The sequence below is a fragment of the Lactuca virosa genome, chromosome 8 (assembly GCF_052849685.1).
Source record: "Lactuca virosa cultivar CGN04683 chromosome 8, Lactuca_virosa_CGN04683_v6, whole genome shotgun sequence".
NCBI lineage: Eukaryota > Viridiplantae > Streptophyta > Magnoliopsida > Asterales > Asteraceae > Lactuca > Lactuca virosa.
The window spans coordinates 289,585,037-289,606,735 of NC_136433.1; the positions used below are offsets into that span (position 1 = coordinate 289,585,037).

Consider the following 21,699-nt stretch of genomic DNA (forward strand, 5'->3'; position numbering starts at 1 on the left):
GACCACTGCTGCAAAATCTTAATGGTTTGAGTCCTTAATCCATAAAGTATTCAACTCCAACTTTCCAGAAAGCTTTAAGGTAGCGTTTGATGAGCGGAATAGGACATAATAAAACATAACAGTTTTTTATAAGGCATTTGGCAGGTCTGGGACTAGAACAAGATATGGACTTAACCAAGTCCAATGGATTAATCAATAAAATTTTAGTTCCATCTAAATTGATAGAACATACAGGGACACGGAAATAAAAATGACTAAAATACCCAAATCTGCTTTCAATCGTCCCCCATCTTTTCCCCATATGGCTTATTCCTCCCTTTCCACGGTGAGACTCACCATGAATCTTAATAAAAAAATCAATAATTTTTTTCTCGGAGAATTAAGAACATATTTTTCTATCTCCTGCTAAATTCCTCACTTATTATAGCGTTTTCCTCATTTTCTATATTGTGTCGTGTTCCTCCTTCAAGAGGAGTTTTTTTTTTATCACTGATAGGGAAGATTTATATGAAGTTTTGGATAGGCTTTCGGTCTTTAAGATGACAAAGGAATAAATTCAAAAAAGATGAAGGTTTAGTACTTATGAGGAGTTGAGTAGGTAAGATAATAGGATAGTTGTAAAGATGAGTGTCTTTAATTTTTTACTTTCCCATGAAGGTCACCAACTAACTATGCCCATGATTTATGTTCTTTTTGTTAATTTCTAATATGCTTTTACTGTAGTTCTGATTTTGTATAGTTTATGGATTCTTTACATAAATTTGAATCATTTTATTATAAGTTAATTAGGAGAATCGTCATATATACAAGTTATATTAATTTATTTTTTATCAAGGATAAGTTATATTAAATTATTTTTATCAAGGATAATTTGGTAATTTAATATTTATCCATGTGTGTTCTAGTTTTGCAGATGTCAATACAAATAATTTTTCCAATCCAGTCCAGTCCAATGCAGTTCAGTTCTGTCCAGTCCAGTTCTACTCAATCCTTATATCAAATGCTACCTAAGGGACTCTTGTAACATCCTAAAAATACCGAGTAAAATTTTTATTTCTAAATAAGTCAAAACCATTCATTCATTATCCCAAAAGATGATCAGAGTAAAAGTAATCTCAAAACATCAGAGTAAATCATAAACAATCACTGCGAAATAAATCTTCAGGGGATGCAGTACGATCAAGCCGGGTTCTTCCTTTTGAATCTGGACCTACCTGAAAAGGTTTAAACCACAAAACCGTAAGCACAAAACTTAGTGAGTTCCCCAAGTTACCATATACAACACACATACATAAATATAACAACATGTGGCTGTGTCGGGTCCCTATCAACCCTCGGGTCCATATCAACCCTGAGTCCATAATGACTCCATGTAACAACATATAGTTGTGTCTGATCTGTATAAACCCACGGGTCCGTATCAACCCCAAGTCCATGATGACTCCGAGCCCAAATTGGCTCTATGAATATAACATACAATCATACCAATAATAGTCACATAGACAATCAAGCACATACAAACATATCAGCAAGTGTCACAAATACAACTATCATCCTACAAACATAATCTAGTGGGCCAACATTGGTGCTTTCCACCCACAATGAAGATACTAACCTGTCTCATGAATCAGGAAAACCACAGCTCAACGCCTTGCAACCGCTGCTACCACACTCCTGCACTCCTGTCGTAATGTAACATCCCAAAAATCAGAGTAAAAATTTTCAATTTTGAAAAACAACCCAATGACCATAATTGTTTACAAAACATTGTTTCAAAAGTGATAATCAATAATCAAAGTATCCCAAAATCTAAATAACATAAAATTCGAAGGATGTGCACGATCACGTCTTCGCCTTGCCACGATCATCTGAAGTACCTGATACAATAAACTGAAACTGTATGTCAAAGCTTAGTGAGTTCCCCTAAAGTACCACCACACAAACATATAACCAAACAGATATCGGGTCCACAACCTACTGGTTGGATTACCCTCGGCCCACAACCTTTCGGTTAGAATGCCCCAGCCCACAACCTTTTGGTTGGCTTAACATTACATACTGGGTCCACAACCTCCCGATTGGGTTACCCCCAGCCTACAATCTTCCGGTTGGATTGCTCATGCCCACAACCTTTTGGTTGGAATGCCCCAGTCTATTGACTGACAGAACAAAGCAGCACAGTCCCAACCTCACCATACCATGTCGACATATACATAAAAAATAACATATATCTAATAACAAGTAATCATATAACCAGTCAGCAGGCAAGTCGACATATACATAAAAAATAACATATATCTAATAACAAGTAATCATATAACCAGTCAGCAGGCAAATAAGCAGATCTACAGATCACTACCGCATAACAACATCCTATACAGATCTAACAGATCAATACAACATAACAACATCCTATATACCATGATACACAATATAGTAGGCCAACATTGGTGCCTTCGACCCACGAGTATAGTAAGGACAACACCTCTAAGTCTGAAAATATTTCTGAACAGGACACCGCTCCAAATATCAGCTCTACTGGTTACGTATTCATTGGAACATGACCAAACTTAACTTATAATCAAAGTACCCAAAATACTCTTAGGTCAAACCCTGGTCAAAGTCAAAAAGTTAAAAGTCAATCCGAGCCAACTCACCTGAGTACGTTGGGCGTACTCAGCCTGTACACGGGGCATACTCGAGCTTGACCAGAAAACGGGGTGTTGACTGCGTACGTGCAACGTACCATTTGGTACGCCAAGGTGCGCAACTCCTTTAAGCTCTTTTGTCCACATTCCATATCTAGTCCTCAAATGTTGTCCTTACCATAAAGTCTCCAACTTTATGGTCTTGCATGGCTATTAAGTGCTCAATACCAAAAAACCTTACTTCTTAACTCATTAAGACATCCTAGTTCATGCATGGAAGGAAACTAATGACCAAGATCACATTTTTATGCTTCTAAACACACCAAAACGTCTAAAATGACAGCTTATATGAATTAGAGTAACCCATACTCATAATACCAAGCTTATGGGACCAAAAGAACACAAACCATGGCTAAATAAGATCTAATCAATACTTCATCAAGTTTAAAGCTTTTTACCTTCAAATGGTGTCAAATGGTGATGTGATTCTAGATCCAAAGTGTTCCACTCTTCTAAGATGGTCTCCTCTTCTTTCTTCCTCCTTCAAAATCACCAAAACACACACACAAATGGCTCAAGATGCTAACAAATGAATTAAGGTTTGCAAAGGGGCCGAAAATGGGGCTTGGAGGCTAATGAAAGAAAGAAGTCTTGAGAGTTGAGGATATTTAAATAGGGTCCAAACCCTAAAAAATAGGGTTTGGGATTCGGCCATGTACGCCATGCGTACGTAATATACGCCCAACGTACGCGTTCTTTGTGAGAACTTTAAGGTTTACACTGCTTTGTTACATTTGTCATTATAATCACAATAATTGATGTAGAAGTACATTATATACTAGATAAAAACAAATAACCCATATGTTCCTTATTGTTTATATCTATTCTCTTAAAACTTCCTTCACAATAAAATGTGACACTTAGATACAAATAATTTAAGCAATGTTCATGTCTTGATGATAAATCTGTTTACAAAGCTTTTGGTTAGGTTGAAGTTGACTCCCAATATATTTAACATTGTGGTTGGCGTCGATGGTAGTTGTGGTTGTTTTAGAGAAACATTGTGAGTGTTTTCATCGACTTTATCCATCTTGTTAATCATAAAACTGTTTCATTGAACTTAGACATAGCTTCAGGTTTATGTTTATGTTTATGTTTGACTAGTAATTAACTATCCACCGTATCCAGAGATACAGTTTGATCAAGAGCTTAACCTTGTTAATGAAATCAATGCGATTAAAAATGAGTAAGCATTAGAATGGTACAAGTTGATTTCCATTGCAATAGAGAAATTAACATTTATATATTTTCGAATTGGAAAACCAACTATAAACCTCTTCACCCTCCCTCCGTCTATGAAGGTGGAAAGGAAGAAACAATGTGTTGCTATCTTCAACACATGTGGATCAAGTCCCAAATCTGATCATATAACCTACAATGTATATGAACACGGAAGTACTATGGTTGTTTTTGTTACACGGGACAAAAAATTGCATTTTTGTCATATTGGCATCAATGCAAGTAATATGCATGCCAAATACATGTATTGTTGATGATCAAGACAAACTAAGAGTAAAAGTAAAAACGTTGAAAAGGAAAATACAAGAAGAAAGAAGTATTAAGTATATGCAATCAACTCGTATCTAAATTGAAAGCAACAAAAAGAAACATCAAGATGTTGAACCCACGCCAATTCCATTGAGATTCGTACAGCATGACCATGCTCAAAGAGATGCATCAAGGGCTTAACACTCAAGAAAAAAGTAATATCACTGAAAAACTATTTGCTTCTATGCTCAACTGCTTTGAGTTTTTTCTTTATTGATTCCATATAATGATGTGTCTAACTATGTTCATGTTGTAAGTTGATAACTTTTTTCATCATTTTGTGCCTTTTCTGTGTAATCATTTCTATCTGTGCTTCCATTTGAATTGTTGTTCACTTGTTTGTTACCCCCTGAGACTCATAATATAAGACCCGTTCATGCACAAACTCCCACGTGTCCCGATAAATCTTGGGGAATCCCTGAATCAAATTACACAAACCAGTAAAAAAGAACATGCAAGAAATTAAACAACACCAAAAACCACAGAAACCATGTGTTCACACGAACAGAAACAAAACATCAATCAAGACCCAACCTTTCACCCTTCACCCAATCATCTTCCTCCTTAACATGAAAAATAAAAAAGATGGATCTACAAATGGAAAAATAGATAATAAGTGGATTACCTGAGACAAATGCAGCAGAATGTCAGTGAGAGAGAAGTAGCAGGTCTAGGGCACAACAACTTGTTACAAATGTCATACAAACCTAGTCTAATCCAGCAACTTGATATTATATAAGTACCAAATATAACAAACATTTTCAAATTGACACCTTTAAACAACGCCCAAGTTAATTTACAAATATATAATCCAAATAGTAGTACTAATAAACACAATAGCAAAATAATTATTGATTACATATATATCTGAAAATTACTTGCATTCGAGAGGATCTATCTATGTGGCTTCTCTTCCTCTCTTGATCTTGGCAACTCTTAACACGACTGCAACGTATATCTTGTCCATGATTTTCTCAACAAACCTGAAAATCTTCCATCTCCACTGCTTCTTGAACAACATAACTCCAATTACACCCCAAAATCCTGTTGCAAATCCACTCATTATGTCCAGGTAAAACAGCCATACCTTCTTCATATCATTGTATTTCTTCTTTCTTGTTATTGTCGTCAGGTCTTGATGATTTGAGCAATTGTTTGGCAATGGAGGTCCACAGAGATCTTTGTTCCCAGCATATATTGATGGATCATCAATAAGGGTCTGCAACTGATGGCCTGTTGGAATTCGTCCTGACAAGTTGTTGTGTGACAGATTCAGATGGCTCAAAAAAGTCAAAGCTGCCATGCTTGAAGGGATCATCCCGGTCAACTCGTTTCCAGATATATCGAGAGATTCTAACCTTGTCATGTTTCCAATGCTTTCTGGAATCATCCCACTGAGATGATTATTTGATAAATTGAGACCCAACAACATAGAAAGTCCAGTTAGCTCCACAGGTATTTCTCCTACAAGTTTATTGCTTGAAAGGTCCATGTTATACACTACATCCCAATTTTTTGTATATTCAAGATCAACACCTTTCAACACCTGAATCACATTCTCATTAGAATCAGAAGTGCCAAAATACCACTTTTCTGCACCCTTCACCATTGCATTCAAATCTCTTAGGCAATGAGGGATGATACCCGTTAAGTTGTTGTACCCAACATCCAAAATTTGAAAATTTGACATTTTACATAAAGATTCAGGAATTTCCCCAGTGAAGTAATTCCCGTGTAACCTTAAAACCATCAAACGTGACAGTTTTTCTCCAATCCAGTCGGGTATATTTCCAAACAATTGATTATCACCCACATCTAAGACTCTTAAATGTCGTAAATTCCCCAAACGTTGAGGAAGTTCCCCAGTAAAGTTATTGTCATTCAATTTTAACCAATGCAATGATGAATGATTATGTGCTAGATAACTTGGAATGACACCTGAAAGCAAATTTGAACTAAATATCATGGTACCCAATCCTTTCAGATTCTCAAGACACTTGGGGATTTTCCCTGATAACTTATTTATGGAAAGATCAAGTAATTCCAAATATGTACATCTGCACAAGGACCTTGGAATCGACTCATTGAAGTTGTTATTTACAAGTATTAATGCCGATCCTATTTGTGGAAGGTTTGTCAATGGTCCGCTGAGTTTGTTGTGAGAGAGATCTAAGAAATGAATGACAGGCATCTTCCCCAACCATGTTGGCAGAGGTCCCGAAATTGAAGCATTCGACAACACTAACGTCTCAAGTTTCCTTTGATTTCGAAGCCACTGCGGAAATCCATTTGCGAGATGGCAAGAACTGAGATGAAGACGTGCCAATTGGAATGGAGGCATCCACTCACGTGAGACATTGAATGTCAACTTAGTGTCAGAAGAAGCATCCAAGTACCTCAACATTGAAAGGTTAGCAAAATGGGCTTCGGAAATTACGCCTTCTAAGGAATTGTGTGAGATCTCTAGATATTCGAGTTTGGCAAGTTGCCCAAGTGAAACCGGAATAGTCCCATTTAACAAATTTGAAGACATCGAGATTGCTTGTAATGAAACAAGTCTTCCTAGAGATGCTGGGATGGGGCCCGTTAACCGATTGGATCCTAGATTCAAATATGTTAAAGCTGATAAATTTCCAAAGGATTCTGAAATTGAACCATTCAATTGGTTGGAAGAAAGGTCAAGTCTGGAAAGATTCCCATAGAATTTAGGAATGGGACCGGTTAACCGGTTATGAGATAGATCTAATTCTTTTAAATATTTTAATCTTCCTAGAGATTCGGGGATTGGACCTGTCAAACTGCTGAACCATAGACTTAAGACTCTTAAATTGGTTAGTCTTCCAAGTGCTTCTGGAATCCTACCAATCCAACAATGACTTAAATCCAATGATTCCGAAGCATATCGGGAGCATTCTGATTTGTTTTGTTGTGAGTCAATCATTTCTATACCAAGAGGATTGTCCGAAGCACTCAAGTGTTTCAGGTGACAACGTCTCCAGATTCCAAAATCCTCAATATTCTTAAACCGGTTAGAAGAAAGATAAAGCTCTAGAAGGTTACGCATAATAGGAACCGAAGAATGCAGCATGTTTCCTGAGAGATCAAGGACGCTTAAGGAACTCATGTTTGTGAAAAAAGATGGAATTATGCCTTCAACTGAATTTTGGCTAAAATCCAGGTGTTGGATGTTAGAAATCATACTGATATTAAGATGAGCAGAAGATAGAAAAGTCTTATCTGGCCAACAACTTGACAAATGCAGCTCAGATAAAGAAGGGATCATGTTTAGCAGGTTTGCAAAGTTCCATGACAAACTAACATCATAGTTTGAAAGATCTAGGAATGCTAGGGATGTCATGTTTTGGAAAAGGCCCGGGAGTGGGCCTTTGAAAGAATTGAAGCCAAGATCAAGGTGTTTTATGTTGGCAAGAATTCTACTCGAATTAAGAGAAGGACCAAGATGGACAATGGAAAGTCGACAACCACGCAAACTCAACTCCTTTAACGAAGGAAGATGGTACAGCACCATGTCCACATTCTTTGCTCCGCCAAGATCCACATCACTTAAGTTAAGATGCTCGAGTGATGGAAGGCCAAAAGCCCATGACATATCATCTAACATCAGCTCACCATTCAAACTGAGATCCAAAACCTTTAAATTAGAAAGATTTCCAATACGAGGAGGAATGATACCTTGAAAACCAGCATCAGAGAGATTGAGGTAGCTGAGCTGTTTGAAGGATCCAATGAACTCAGGGATCCGGCTTCCTCCAAAACCATTCCCACTCAAGTCCAAGTATTTGAGATGCCTCAACTCAGCCAAAGAAGAATTCACCTCATTACCAACTAAGTAGTTGTCTCCTTCGCCACCAAATTGGATCAAGGTGTAATCTCCTCTGAGATTGAGGCTGTCAACAGTTCCAGTGAGGCTGTCACAGTGGATTCTTTCCCACAGGCAACAATCCTTGCCCACCCATGAAGACAACATTCCTTTAGAATCATATATGATGCTGTGTTTGAACTTGAGAAGAGCAAGTTGCTCTTTTTGAGAGCAGGCCACACTAACATTTCCAACACCAAAACAAGAATATTTGTTTGCAACCAAAAAAACACAAACGAAAATGAGATGGATCCCTAAACCCCTCGGAGTCCCCATTATTAACCCTCCTTAACTAACTCAGTTTAATTTAGAAGAAAGTTGAAGTGGAAAGATAGGTTGTTATGTTGAAGAAACTAGGGGTGAGCATGGTGCGGTTTGGTGCGGTTTTAAGGCCAAACCGAACCGCAAACCGCATGGTGCGGTTTTTGCATTCTTAAAACCGTTGGGTGCGGTTTTGAAATGGTTCGGTTTTTCGGTTTTAAAATGCGGTTTCGGTTTGTATCGGTGCGGTTTCGGTTTTAAACCGTGTTTAGAATTTGGTGCAGTTTTTTATGTTTTTTCGTGTCTCAGTTGCGGAAGTGTATAGCCGACGAGACGGCGGTGGTACCGTTGGAGGATATTCAAGTGGATGCCAGCCTGAATTATGTTGAGAGGCCAGTTGCGATTGTGGATCGGAAGATCAAGGTTCTGAGGAACAAGGAGGTGCCCCTGGTACAGGTCCAGTGGCAACATCGGAGAGGGTCCGAGCTGACTTGGGAGCCGGAGTTAGAGATGCGTGAGCAGCATCCAGAGTTGTTTGTGGAGTAAGACTTCGAGGGCGAAGTCTGATTCTAGTGGGGGAGAATTGTAACATCCGGAATTCCAGGTATTATATTTTATCATTTATTTTTGAGAAAAAAGAGAGGGACTCAACGAGTTGAGTCGTAGACTCGTCGAGTAGGACCGCAAATGCTGACTGGATTAATGAACGGACTCGACGAGTCGGAAAGGGTGGACTCGACGAGTCCGCGCTGTGGGCGCTGTGGATAGAAACCCTAATTCTCGGGGTCTGTGTCCTATTTAAAGGCCTTTATGGCCTCCATTTGCGGCTACCAGTCCAGAGAGAGATACCCTAGCGATTGTGAGCGAGTTGTGAGAGAGTTTGAGCCTTTTTGATCATTTTTGGTGTGATTTTGCAAAGGAGAAAGTGTTTCCAGCAAGGGGAGGTCAAGAGGATTGCATTTCGGTGGGTTTTCAGCTTGGATCTTCAAGTTTGAGGTAGCTATTCGATCCTATCCTTCTGTTTTGCTTAAGAGCATTGAATTTAGGGTTTTCAATACCTTTTTTTGGCTTGTTTAGATGAGTATAGTGTCCCATTGAGTGTTAAACTCTAGATCTGGACCTTTTGAGGTCCAGAGAGCCTGAACCATGCTGCTTTTTGTGGTTCTATGGAGGAAATGGACATAGGTTGCCATGTTAGAAGGGATTTCACCAAAATAAGCCTTGGGAGCATTGCATGTGTAGCAAGATTCGACCTTTACGTGTTTATTGGTCATGGGGAAGTCAGATCTATAGATTTGAGAAGCAGATCTGACCTCAAGAGGTCGGATAAGTGTTGTCATGGGAGGAACTCGCCGAGCCCATAAGGGACTCGACGAGTCGAGTCGGGTTGCCCCGCGATTCGCGACTTGTGATAACCCGTTGAGTGTAGGGTTGACTTAGCGAGTCGAGTGAGGATCAGGGGCGAAGAGGACACGCATGTACTCGCCGAGTCACACGAGTGCACTCGACTAGTCGGGTCAAAGTTTGACCGTTGACTTTTGTTGACTTTTAGGGTTTAGTTAGTGTTCGGACTTATGAGCCATTAGAGGGGTAGAATGGTCTTTTACCCTTCTTAGAGAACTTATAGAGAGGGGTTAGCCTAGTCTTTAGAAGTTGTATTAATTAGAGTAATTATTTATGTGATTAGGCGGAGGCTAGTGCAGTATTTCAGAGTTAGAGGTTTACCGAGTTACCCGAGGTGAGTCTTCTCATTATACTTTACCTAGAGAGGTAATTAGAGTTATGTGACAGAGTATATTGTATGCTATGTGATATCTATGTGATTCTGTGCTATATGTGATTCAGAGTTTACAGAGTTAGGACCGAATGGTCCACAGAGTTAGGACCAGAGGGTCCACAGAGTTATGGGACTGGAGGGTCCCACTGAGACACTTTGACCAGAGGGTCATACAGAGTTATAGCTTCGAGTGGCTAATATATGTTGCATGTGGTATATTGGGGAACTCACTAAGCATTTATGCTTACAGTGTTTGGTGTTATGTGTTTCAGGTACCAGTGAGGATCGCGGGAAGGCGCCGGCATGATCAGTACACACATAAGGAGTCTTTATACTTTATGATCTTGGGTTGTGTTATGTGGATTGATATGTGAAACGATGAGATTTTATAATGTTTATGAATGAAAATATGTTTTTAAAAAATGTAAAAATTGTTTGAGAAATTACGGTGTTACATGTCGGAATGGGACCGGTTAACCGATTGAATTGTAGATGCAAATCTGTTAATGTTGCTAAGTGGCCAAAGGAGTATGGAATTGAACCATTCAATTGATTGAAAGAAAGGTCAAGTTTGGAAAGTTGGAATGGGACCGGTTAAGTTGTTATAAGATAGATATAATACCTCTAAGAATCTTAATCTTCCTAGAGATTCAGGGATTGGACTTGTCAATCCACTGTATGATAAATCTAAGACTCTTAAATTCAACAACAGACTTCCAAGTAGTTTTGGAATTGTACCATTTAAACTCCTACGTAAATCCAACCTCTCCAAAGAATCTTCGGAGCATTCCGATATGTTTTTTGGCGAGTCAATCATCTCTATATCAAAATCATTTCCTGATGCTCTCAATCGTTTCAGGTGACACTGCCTCCAGATTCCAACTTGCTCAATCTGCTTAAAGTGGTTAAAAGAAAGATCAAGGTCCAAAAGGTTTGGCATAATAGGAACCGAAGAATTTAACATGTTTTTTGAAAGATCAAGAACTCTTAAGGAACTTATATTTGTAAAAACTGATGGAAATATGCCTTCAATTGAATTTTTGCTAAGATCCAGGTGTTTGATGTTAGAAAGTGTACTGAAATTAAGATAAGGGGCAGATAGGTGCATGTTATGGAGCCCACAGATTGACAGATGCAACTCTGATAAAGAAGGGATCATGTCTAGCAAGTGTTGAAAGTTCTTAGAAAAACTAAGATCAAACCCTGAAACATCTAGGAATGTTAGGGATGTCATGTTTTGAAGAAAACTAGGGAGTGGACCTTTGAGAGAATTGAAGCCGAGATCCAGGTATTTGATGTTGTGATGTATTCTACTTGAATTAACAGAGGAACGAAGACCAACATTGGAAAGTCCACATTTTGACAAACTTATCTCTTTTAGCAGAGGAATCATGAAAAGCACCATGCCCCAGTTTTGTGCTCCAGCAAGATTCACCAAACTCAAGTCGAGATGCTCGAGTGATGAAAGGCCAAAAGTCCATGCCATATCATCTGCCATGAGCTGTCTATTTGAACTGAGATCAAGAACCTTTAAATTGGAAAGATTTCCAAGGTGAGGAGGAATAATACCATGAAAACCAGCGTAAGAGAGATTGAGGTAGCTCAGCTTCTTTAAGGAACCAAAGAAATAAGGGATCCGGCTTCCTTGAAAATCACTCCCACTCAAGTCTAAGTATTTTAGATGCCTTAACTCCGCCAACGAAGGGCTCACCTCATTACCAACTAAATAGTTGTCACCGGTGTAAGAAAAAGAGCCCCGGTCTCTTCTCAGATGAAGTCCTTCAACATTTCCAGTGACACCATCACATTGAATTCCTTCCCACCTGCAACAATCACTGCCAATCCATGATGACAACATTCCAGAAGGATCTTTGATGTTGTGTTTGAACTTGAGAAGAGCAAGACGCTCTCTCTGAGAGCAAACAACAGAGCTATTTCGAACACCCAAACAAGTATATGTGTTTGCAACAAAAACTATAATTGTGAAAACGAGATGAAGCCCTAAACCCCTTGAATTCCCCATTAGCAACCCTACCTAATTAACTCGGTTTTTTTTTATGTGGAAAGATGGGTTCTTAAGATGAACCGATGGGTTTTTATGATCAAGAAACTACTTTATTTATAAACCCAGAATTGAAAGCAACTTGCTTCCATCAAAGACTTGCAAGTCAATGGACATGACTTGGAAAATTTGGAAGTCAATGTACAAACTCTATCCACAAATTAGTATTTGTTTGATCCTGGCATATTTTCCTTTTTCTCAATCAAAATCTACTGGTGTGTGTGTGTATTATATATATATATATATATATATATATATATATATATATATATATATATATATATATATATATATAATAGTTAAAGCACAAATAAATGATGTTTGTTGTAAAGATACCTAATAAATATTGTATTTTTTTAATTTTGTATATTCGAATATATATATATATATATATATATATATATATATATATATATATATATATATATATTGTGATAAAAATGTTACAGTGTTGATCCAAGGAAAGAGAAATATGAAAAACAGAAGTGACATCTGTAACAAATACTTTAATTTCACAGAATATGACTTGTATACAAATTTTATGTTAATCCTCAACTTTAATACTTTTTTTATCACCTAGCTATGGCCCTCTAAATTACCTTTTTATGTTTTAGAGTTAACAATTCCAACCAATACATGTATTTCTAAATATAAAGTTTCATTCAAGTACTTTGAAGTCTACATAACTATACCCTTGACTTTTACATTTGAGGGATTATAGAACTAAGTTGCAGGAAAAGAAAATTATTGACTATCTGACTTTACTTTGAAATTTACACAAAATTACAAACTTGACTTTGACATTTAAAGGACTATAAAACTAAGTAAGTTGCAGGAAAAGAAAGCTATTGATTATTTGACTATAAGGGTTATGTTTCAAGCCCAATAAAATACTATTTAGGACTAAATGACCATCTAGAAGCCCATTTTCGTTCATTTGTCACTAAAGCCCATAAACATTTTATTCACAATACTAACACACTTATTTTCATATTGGACCAAAGTGACATATATTTCCCAAAGCTGTCATTTTTTTTTTGACTTGTGATCTTATGCCTATGTTATGGTAGAGCAGAACAAAATGACACACATCAATTGGTCCATGCAATACATACATACATATGGGCAAGTGCATCTCTGCATGGGAACACTATCTTTCATGAGTGAACCGAAAGATAGTACGTGTTTGATCTCAGCTGTTAAATAAAAAGATCCAATGGACACCAGAGTTAGAATGCTATGCCCATTCTTGAAAGTTGAACCTGAGACCTCACATAGCAGAGAATTGTCAAACATTATTTTTTTGAATAATCAAATACATAAGGCTTCAATTTTTTATATGTGAAGTATATTGATCTTCAATATTATTTTCTAATACAAAACCATATGAAGATTAATACACCTCTATAAAATTCAAAACAATAATCGTTCAACAAAACCTCTAAAAATGAAGATTAATCTCTACTTTACTGAACATTTTCAAAACAAAACAAAAGAAGAAATGCTGCAGAAGTTCACAGTGGTCAACAGGTTTCCTTAATTGGGCATTTTGGAAATTTGATTAAGGGTAGCATTTTTTATCAAATTAGATGTCAAGCATATCATATGGCATTTTTTTGGCACGGGAACAGAGGGAGTAAGTAGTATATATTTCTCTACTGTTTTAACACTGATTATTTGTGTGTTTATAGTACTCTTAGATTAGCATTCATTTATCCCTACAAAGTAAACAATTTCATATCAATTTTTAAATAGGAAGTAATTAATTGGCAAACCAAGGTGGGTTCCAGGCATCGCCTTACGGAATGATTATGTGGATGATGGGCAGCTATTCAGAGTAAATAATTTAATAACTTGAAGCATATGTCTGCATGAATCAAGAAGAACCACCATCATCTCTTTGTGCTTTTTTTTTATGGCTGAGCTACAAGAGCTCATTTCATCCCCATAATGCCACTGACCCAGAATCAAGAATAAAATAGAACCACTTAATGTATAAAAGGGTCTACTGAGAAGCAGGGGAAATACTTGAGTTTTAAGCATTTCCACCGTTAAACAGGTATTAACAGATGATGAGTTTGACATTATATCTACCATTAGGAGCTCCAAAAGTGCTGCAGAACAAAGTCCATCACCATCAGCTTATATGAATCATCATAAAATCGCATCATTTCCATCTTCTATGTCTTACAGGTCCCAATTTTGTGTGAGAATTAGGTCAGACATAAATATAAAAACTTAGAAGCATCCCAATACGATGCATTAATACATATACACATAGAAACATATATGCATCCGTTTCTACCATGCTAAATTACTAGGTCCAAATTTGTGTGTTTTGTTGCATGTTAAAATTTTTGTAAAAACTAAATAGAGTAAGTTCATGAAATCAATAAGAAATTAGCGCAAACAGAAAAAGAATTGGAAAACATACCCAGCGAACATCCATGACTCGAGAATTAAGAAGGATATAGATAAAACAACAGAGGATTCGCCTTTTCCCCTGTACACAACTACTTCGCTGGAGGAAGCCATTCCTTTCGAGAAGAACTGGAAGTTTGGGGAAATGTGTTTTTTTTTAATTAAAATACAAAACGGGTTCTTTTTTTTTATGCACAAAATGACATGTTTTGTCCAGATTAACTTTTTTCTTACAAATTTTTCTTTAAAGAACATTTTATCTCAAATTCCAAAAGATAATATACCAGAGGACCAAACTTGTATTTTACTTATAGTTTCATGTAGTTTCATGAGTAAACTCTTTTTTCTTAATTATATGATATTTTACGTTTAATGTGTAATTATATCATAAGTATAATTTTACATTTATCGAATAACAAAAGATTTACCGCCTAATAGTATTAAAAGTTGACAAAAAATTATTTATCAGTTAAATGTTAAGGTTCAAGTCTCGTTTAGAGCAAAATGTATACATTTATAAGTATATGTTAGCACGTTCTAATTTCTTTTAGACATTTATTGAATATGATAGATTTTAGACAAAATTACATAAGTGGTCCTTGAGGTTGATCCAATTAACCAACTTTGGTTCTTATGACATATTTTGTGTGTAGATAGTCCATGTGGTTTCAAAATCTTGCAAAGACATTCTTTTTTGACCAAAGATGTTAGCTTTTTCAGTTAATTCATTGTGAAATGACCTATTTGCCCTTCATTCCATAAGGACCATTTATGTAATCTGTTCTAGCCATAGGGACCATTTATGTAACTTTCTCTATTATTTTTTATTTTTTATTTAATTTATTTATATTTCTATGATTTAGAATTTTCTTGAGGTTTTGTTCGAATATATTCTTGATTTTTTTTTTAAATTCACTTACATTTTCTGATTTTGGTTCGTATAATTTTTTTAAATTCTTTTTTGACATTTTATTCAAATACATTTATTAATATTTCTTTTGACTTTTTGCTTGAATAACTTCTTCTACTTTTTGATGATTTGTTCAAATATATTTTTTAATGATTTGTTTACGTTTTGTTTGTTTATATTTGTCAAAGATTTCATGGTCATTATAGTCATAGTTCGTAACTTAATTTACTTACAATCATATTTTCCTATTTTTTGCTCTTTTAATATATACACGGTTATATAATTATCATTTTTTTTAATTCAAATATATAACTATATAACACATATAAGGTTGTTTAACTATTATTTTTGTAAAGCTTTTTATAAACATTTTTTTAAAATATATAAAAAAGTTTGTTAAATTTAAATATGATTAATACAGATAGGTTAATCGGAACATATATGCTAATCGAAAACCAATTTCAAGTTATACATAGGCTAACTGAAATCTATATAACTCGAAAACGAAAAAAAATGTCTAAAAGAATTAAATAACTCAAAAATACTAAAGTTAAGTCCAATGTGAAAGGACATGGGCGCTCTCATTAAGAGTACAAGACAGTCTTAGGTTAGCCTATGTATACCTAATTTATATTAATTATAGGGTAAATTACACGAATGGTCCTTGTGGTTTGGGGTAATTTGCGTGGTTGGTCCCTAAGAAGTTTTTTTAACTCGGAATGTCCCTATTGTTTGTTTTTGTTGCGTATTTAGTCCCCATTTGACCTAAAATGACTTTTTTACCCTTATTAGTTTCTTTTGTATTTACTTATCATTTATTTTATAATTAAAAGAAAAAAGAAAAAACCCACCATTGTACCCTCCTACCCCTACCCAACCTATCTTTTTCTTCTGAACTCTTTGTTTCTCAGGTCAATCAAGATGGAAAGAACCCACAAATAGATGTCGTTGCCTTGGATAGTTCCTGTGAACCAACCATTTCTCAACTTCACATCATCAAGCTTCTCTCATCCCATCTCTGGTTCACCTGCTACAGCGTATTTATATTTCTCAACTTCGTTGTATCTTCGATCTGCAATCGAACGATGGAGTGGTGGTGGTCAGAAACATACATTTACTCCATCTTCTTCCTAAGCATCTAAACCTTAAATCTGATGAAATCTTGTTTTCAAATCCTATGCTAATAATCAAATCGAGACTACTACACATCAAACCAGAGCATCAAACGAAACCAGAGCACCAAATCAAAAACCACCTGTGTTTTTTGAAAACAAAAAACTCGAAAGCCACCTGCTTCGAATCCCTAAAACAAACCAGATGTTGCAGATCGATGAGTTCAGAGTGCATATGGTGGTTATTTTGGCATCTCAATGTCGATAGGTTCCGGCAACAATCCATATTATTCATGTCGACAGAGAACCTCCCCTTACTTGCAATATACCATCGTCATCACCAAGGGTAAAATCAATTTCGATTGTGTGTTACTTCTAATTTGGCATGAGTTGGAGAAATGTTTTTTTGTTCTTTTGGTATAATATTTAATCGCATGGGAGTTGCAGGTGGGTAGAGAATAAAGGGGAAGGGAGGAAGGGTATGAGAGAAGAGAGGGAATAACATTTCTTTTGATTATTGAAAAGCCGCTCACTGAAATTTGTTACTCTTTATATCGATCTATATTTTTCAGTTGATTATATCTGAGATTTTTTGGGGCAACACTTGTATCTACTTTTTTGGGGCAGGACATGTCGGTGATCTTGCCGAAGAAAATGAAGGAGGTGGTAGTGGGTTACCGGAGGTGAAGGACTCAATGAAGAGGGAAGAGGGCGATGGGGGGGTGGGGATTAGGTGGAAGGGGTTTCAGGTGGGTGGGACCCAATGGTTATATTTGTTAAATTGTAAAATAGTAAATGATAAACAAATTAAAAAAGAAATTAATAAGGGTAAAAAAGTCATTTTAGGTCAAACAGGGACTAAAAACGCAATAAAAACAAACAATAGGGTTCTTCCGAGTTAAAAAAACTTCTTAGGGACCAACCACATAGATTACTCCAAACCACAGGGACTATTCGTGTAATTTACCCTTAATTATATTAATGTTTAACAAAATTTTTACATTTTTTATTAAAAATGTTTATAAAAAGCTTTATAAAATAATAATTATACAACCTTATATGTTTTATATAGTTATGTATTTGAATTATAAAATAATACTTATAAAACCTTGTCTATATTAAAAGAACAAAAAAAAAAAGAAAAATATGATTGTAAGTTAATTAAGTTAGGAATTATGATTACAGTAACAATGAAATCTTTAATAAATACAAACAATAAAAATATAGAAAAAAAACAATAAAAATATATATTCGAACAAAAGGTCAAAAAAATTAGAAGAAATTATTCAAACGAAAAGTCAAAAGAAATATCAATAAATGTATTAAAAAATATCAAAAAGTTAGAAAAAATTATACAAACAAAATATCAAAAAATTTAAGTGAAAAAATATAAAAGAAACAGTAAATATTATATTCGAACAAAACGTCAAAAAAAATCTAAATAGTATTAATATAAATAAATTAAATAAAAATAATAATAAATAATAGATGACATTACAGAAATGGCCCATGTGGCTGAAACAAAGTACATAAATGGTCCCTATGGCAGGAAGGGCAAGTATGTCATTTCATAAGAGACTTAACTGAAAAAGTTAACACCGTTAGCCAAAAGGATTTTCTTTGCAAGATTTTGAAACCACATAGACCATTTATGCACAAAATTTGTCGTAAGGACCAGAGTTGGTCAATTGCGTCAACCATAAGGACCTATTATGTAATTTTATCTAGATTTTAACAATAAACTTTCTAGAATACTCTCATCCAAACTCAACTATCTTTAAAAAGGGAAATTAAGTAATCTAACTACTTTTTTATTATTCTTAAATAACCAATTTGATTTTTTTTAAATAACCATCTTTCCGGAATGTTCCATTTAGGACTCATGCAATTCGGTTCGGACTAGGCCTGGCAATTGGGTTGGGTTCGGGTTGATGGGTCAGAATATATTGACCCAACCTAACCCATATAATATATGGGTTGGTTGGTTGGTGGGTTACGGGTTGGCGGGTTAAAAACATCAACCCAACCCAACCCATATAACCTGTATAAGTATATGGGTTCATGGGTCAATGGGTCGAATCCAACCCATATAACTCATTTAATAAGCAACACATTTTAAAATGAAATTAAAAAATACAAATAAAATGAAGTCATAAAGTACGTCTTAAATATTCAAAATAAATTCATAACATAAAGTTATAAACAGGAGTGACAATGACGAGTGGTGTGCAATAGCCGGAGGACGAGACGACGAGTGGTGTGCGTGCGACATTGTGACAGTTGATGACTCGATGCCTCAATCGACAGAGATGGGACACACGGAGTCGTGACTTTGGAGACTAAAGACTGAATTTTTTTTTTTTTGATTAGGGGTTTCTTAGGGGCTAGGGCACGCTGAGTCGACTTGAAGATGTTTTGCAGTTTTTGAATTCGGAAAACGATTAAACGATAATCAAATATTCAAAACTGATAAATAATTAAATATATTTTTTAAACATAATATATATATATATATATATATATATATATATATATATATATATATATATATATATATATATATATATATATATATATATATATATATATATATATATATATATACTCGGGTTGGTGGGTTGACCCGCGAACCCAAACATGTAACATCCAAAATTTTAAGCCAAATTTAAATTTTTCCAACCATTGAAAACCAAATAGTGTTATACAAATTGTTTTCAAAATATTATTCATCAGAGTTTCCCAGAAACTAAAATCATAAGGATGAGGAGCGGTACGGTCACGCATTTGCCTTCCCACGATCTCCTGATGTACCTGAAACAATAAACTGAAACTGTAAGCCCGAGAGCTTAGTGAGATACCCCCAAAATACCAATACTACACTGATAATACCATATCAATAACATATAACAACAACATGCATACTTGACCCTTAGCCTGACTGGACCGCCTTGCAAGGCCTACAGTCTAACTAGATCTATCCCGAGCCTTCGGTATGACTGGACCGTCATGCAGGGCCCACAGTATATCCGGACCGCTCGTTGGGCGTGTTGGCCTTCAGCACAAAGCAGGACCGCCTCAACCCAATCATCAAACAAATAATCATGTGCACATAATGACATAAATTGGCATACATATATCAGATATGAATATCTCACAGATCATCTATCATAGCAATCACTTATAAACAGAATAGCGACCTAAACAGGTCACTAACATACCGATCCTAACGATTCACAATGCATAACAACATCCTGTCTATTCGGATACCGATCTAACAGATCATAACCATATACAACATACTATAATCAAAATAACAACCTAGAGGGCCGACCTTGGTGCCTTAGACCCTAGTGATATAGTGAGGATAACTCACCTCGCTAGCTGCTCGGAATAATACCGTCCACTCCTCCAGATATAGCTCCAACAGCCTCGCCTGTACCCATGAGTGACCCACTAAATAATTACTCAATTACCAAAATGCCCTTGGAAGGCACAAGACAATCCCCAGTCAACGTCAAAGTCAATGGTCAACAGTCCATGTTGTCCTATTGCTGAGCGCAACTTCCTCCCATTGAGTCTCTACTGATTCAAGAATTACCCTACTTGACTCGTCGAGTCTCTAACAGACTCGTCAAGTCAATACGCGACCCAGTGCTTGAAAACCCAAACCGACTCACCGAGTCATCTCCCAGACCCACCGAGTCCACACGGGACCAATTCGGACGAAAACTCTATTCGACTCGCCGAGTCATCTCCCAGACTCGCCGAGTCCATATGATATCCCATGATCAAGCGATACAGAACCATTCTTTCGTTCCAACCAGTAGATCTAGGTCCCTAGAGTGTATTAGCAACGTAAAGTTGCTACCTTTACGTATTTGCATGCCTCAAAATCCGAATCCAAGCTTGAAATGAAGCTCTACTCATAAGGGAGGGTTCTTTAATGGCCATACAAGGAACTTTATGAACTTAGGACCCAAGGGAGGTTCGGATCTGAAGTTTCAACTTCAGATCTAGCTCATACACCACACTCCTTTCATGAATATGCTACAGAAAACCCTAACTCCATCCATGAATGGTTCTAAGAAGAAAGATATCAAAATATCAACTGATTACCTCCAAAACGTGCTCAAACTGAGATGTATTCAAGATCTACACGAATTTCCTTGATGCTAGCTGCTTGATCTACAAGTTTCCTTCACTAAATCACTTCCCAAAGCTCCAAAACACTCACAAAGCTCACACACACGAAATTAGGGTTTCTGGCTCTCAAGGGGTGATAAGGGACAGTGGGAGGCGCTAATGGTCCAATATATAGGGTGCAAAAACCCTGAAATTTAGGGCTTCCTCTGCCAGCTCCTACTCGCGGAGTCCCCTTCCCGACTCGTCGAGTCAACTCATTAAATGACGTGTCCCAACTCGCTTCTACTCGATGAGTCATAGCATCAACTCGTCGAGTAATTCTTAAAACATGAAATTTAAATTGAACCATTATGATACCTGACAATTGGGGCGTTACAAAACAGATAACCCAACCCAACCCAACCCATGAAATAAACGGGTTGGCAGGTCAAAAATCTCAACCTAAATCCGTTTATTTTTGTGCTTGGTCAGTGTCGGGTTACGGGTTGGGTCGATGATTGGCACCCCTAGTTCGGACCAACACACTCATGTGCAAAATGATATTCTGGAATGCATGCCAAAATATCATATTTCATACTAAAATGGAAAAGAAGATGTGACATCCGATTTCGTTGAGTTGGAGGTTTTATGGGTATGTTCTTGACTTGTTCACTTTTATTTGTTTAATTGTATGATTATCTATGTAAATTAGTAAGTAAGAAACACGAAAATCATGTCGAAACACGAAGATCATGTCTGAAATGTTAGGTTAATCTATTATTTAGTGATAGGACCAATCCAAAATAGTTTATTTAGTGTTACATCCTTCATTGCCATATTTTTGTTTATGGCCATATGGCATCCATTTGTGCTATTAAGGGATATATGCAAAACAAGT

General features: G+C 36.2%; 2 protein-coding genes and 1 long non-coding RNA gene across 3 annotated transcripts; 1 reads left to right on the top strand and 2 right to left on the bottom strand.

Moving 5' to 3' along the window:
- Positions 1-4,280: 4,280 nt before the first annotated feature.
- On the bottom strand, positions 4,281-8,413 carry LOC145133432 (uncharacterized). The gene has a single exon (XM_079068379.1). It carries the CDS (start codon positions 8,410-8,412, stop codon positions 5,155-5,157), a length of 3,258 nt encoding a protein of 1,085 aa, XP_078924505.1. The 5' UTR covers position 8,413; the 3' UTR covers positions 4,281-5,154.
- Positions 8,414-10,739: 2,326 nt separating this feature from the next.
- On the bottom strand, positions 10,740-12,354 carry LOC145133433 (receptor-like protein EIX1). The gene has a single exon (XM_079068380.1). It carries the CDS (start codon positions 12,195-12,197, stop codon positions 10,740-10,742), a length of 1,458 nt encoding a protein of 485 aa, XP_078924506.1. The 5' UTR covers positions 12,198-12,354.
- A 4,093-nt stretch (positions 12,355-16,447) lies between these two features.
- Positions 16,448-17,695, top strand: LOC145129112 (uncharacterized). The gene is made up of 2 exons (XR_013717299.1): positions 16,448-17,025; positions 17,127-17,695. It is a non-coding gene; the product is annotated as an uncharacterized LOC145129112 (long non-coding RNA).
- The last annotated feature ends 4,004 nt before the right edge of the window (positions 17,696-21,699 follow it).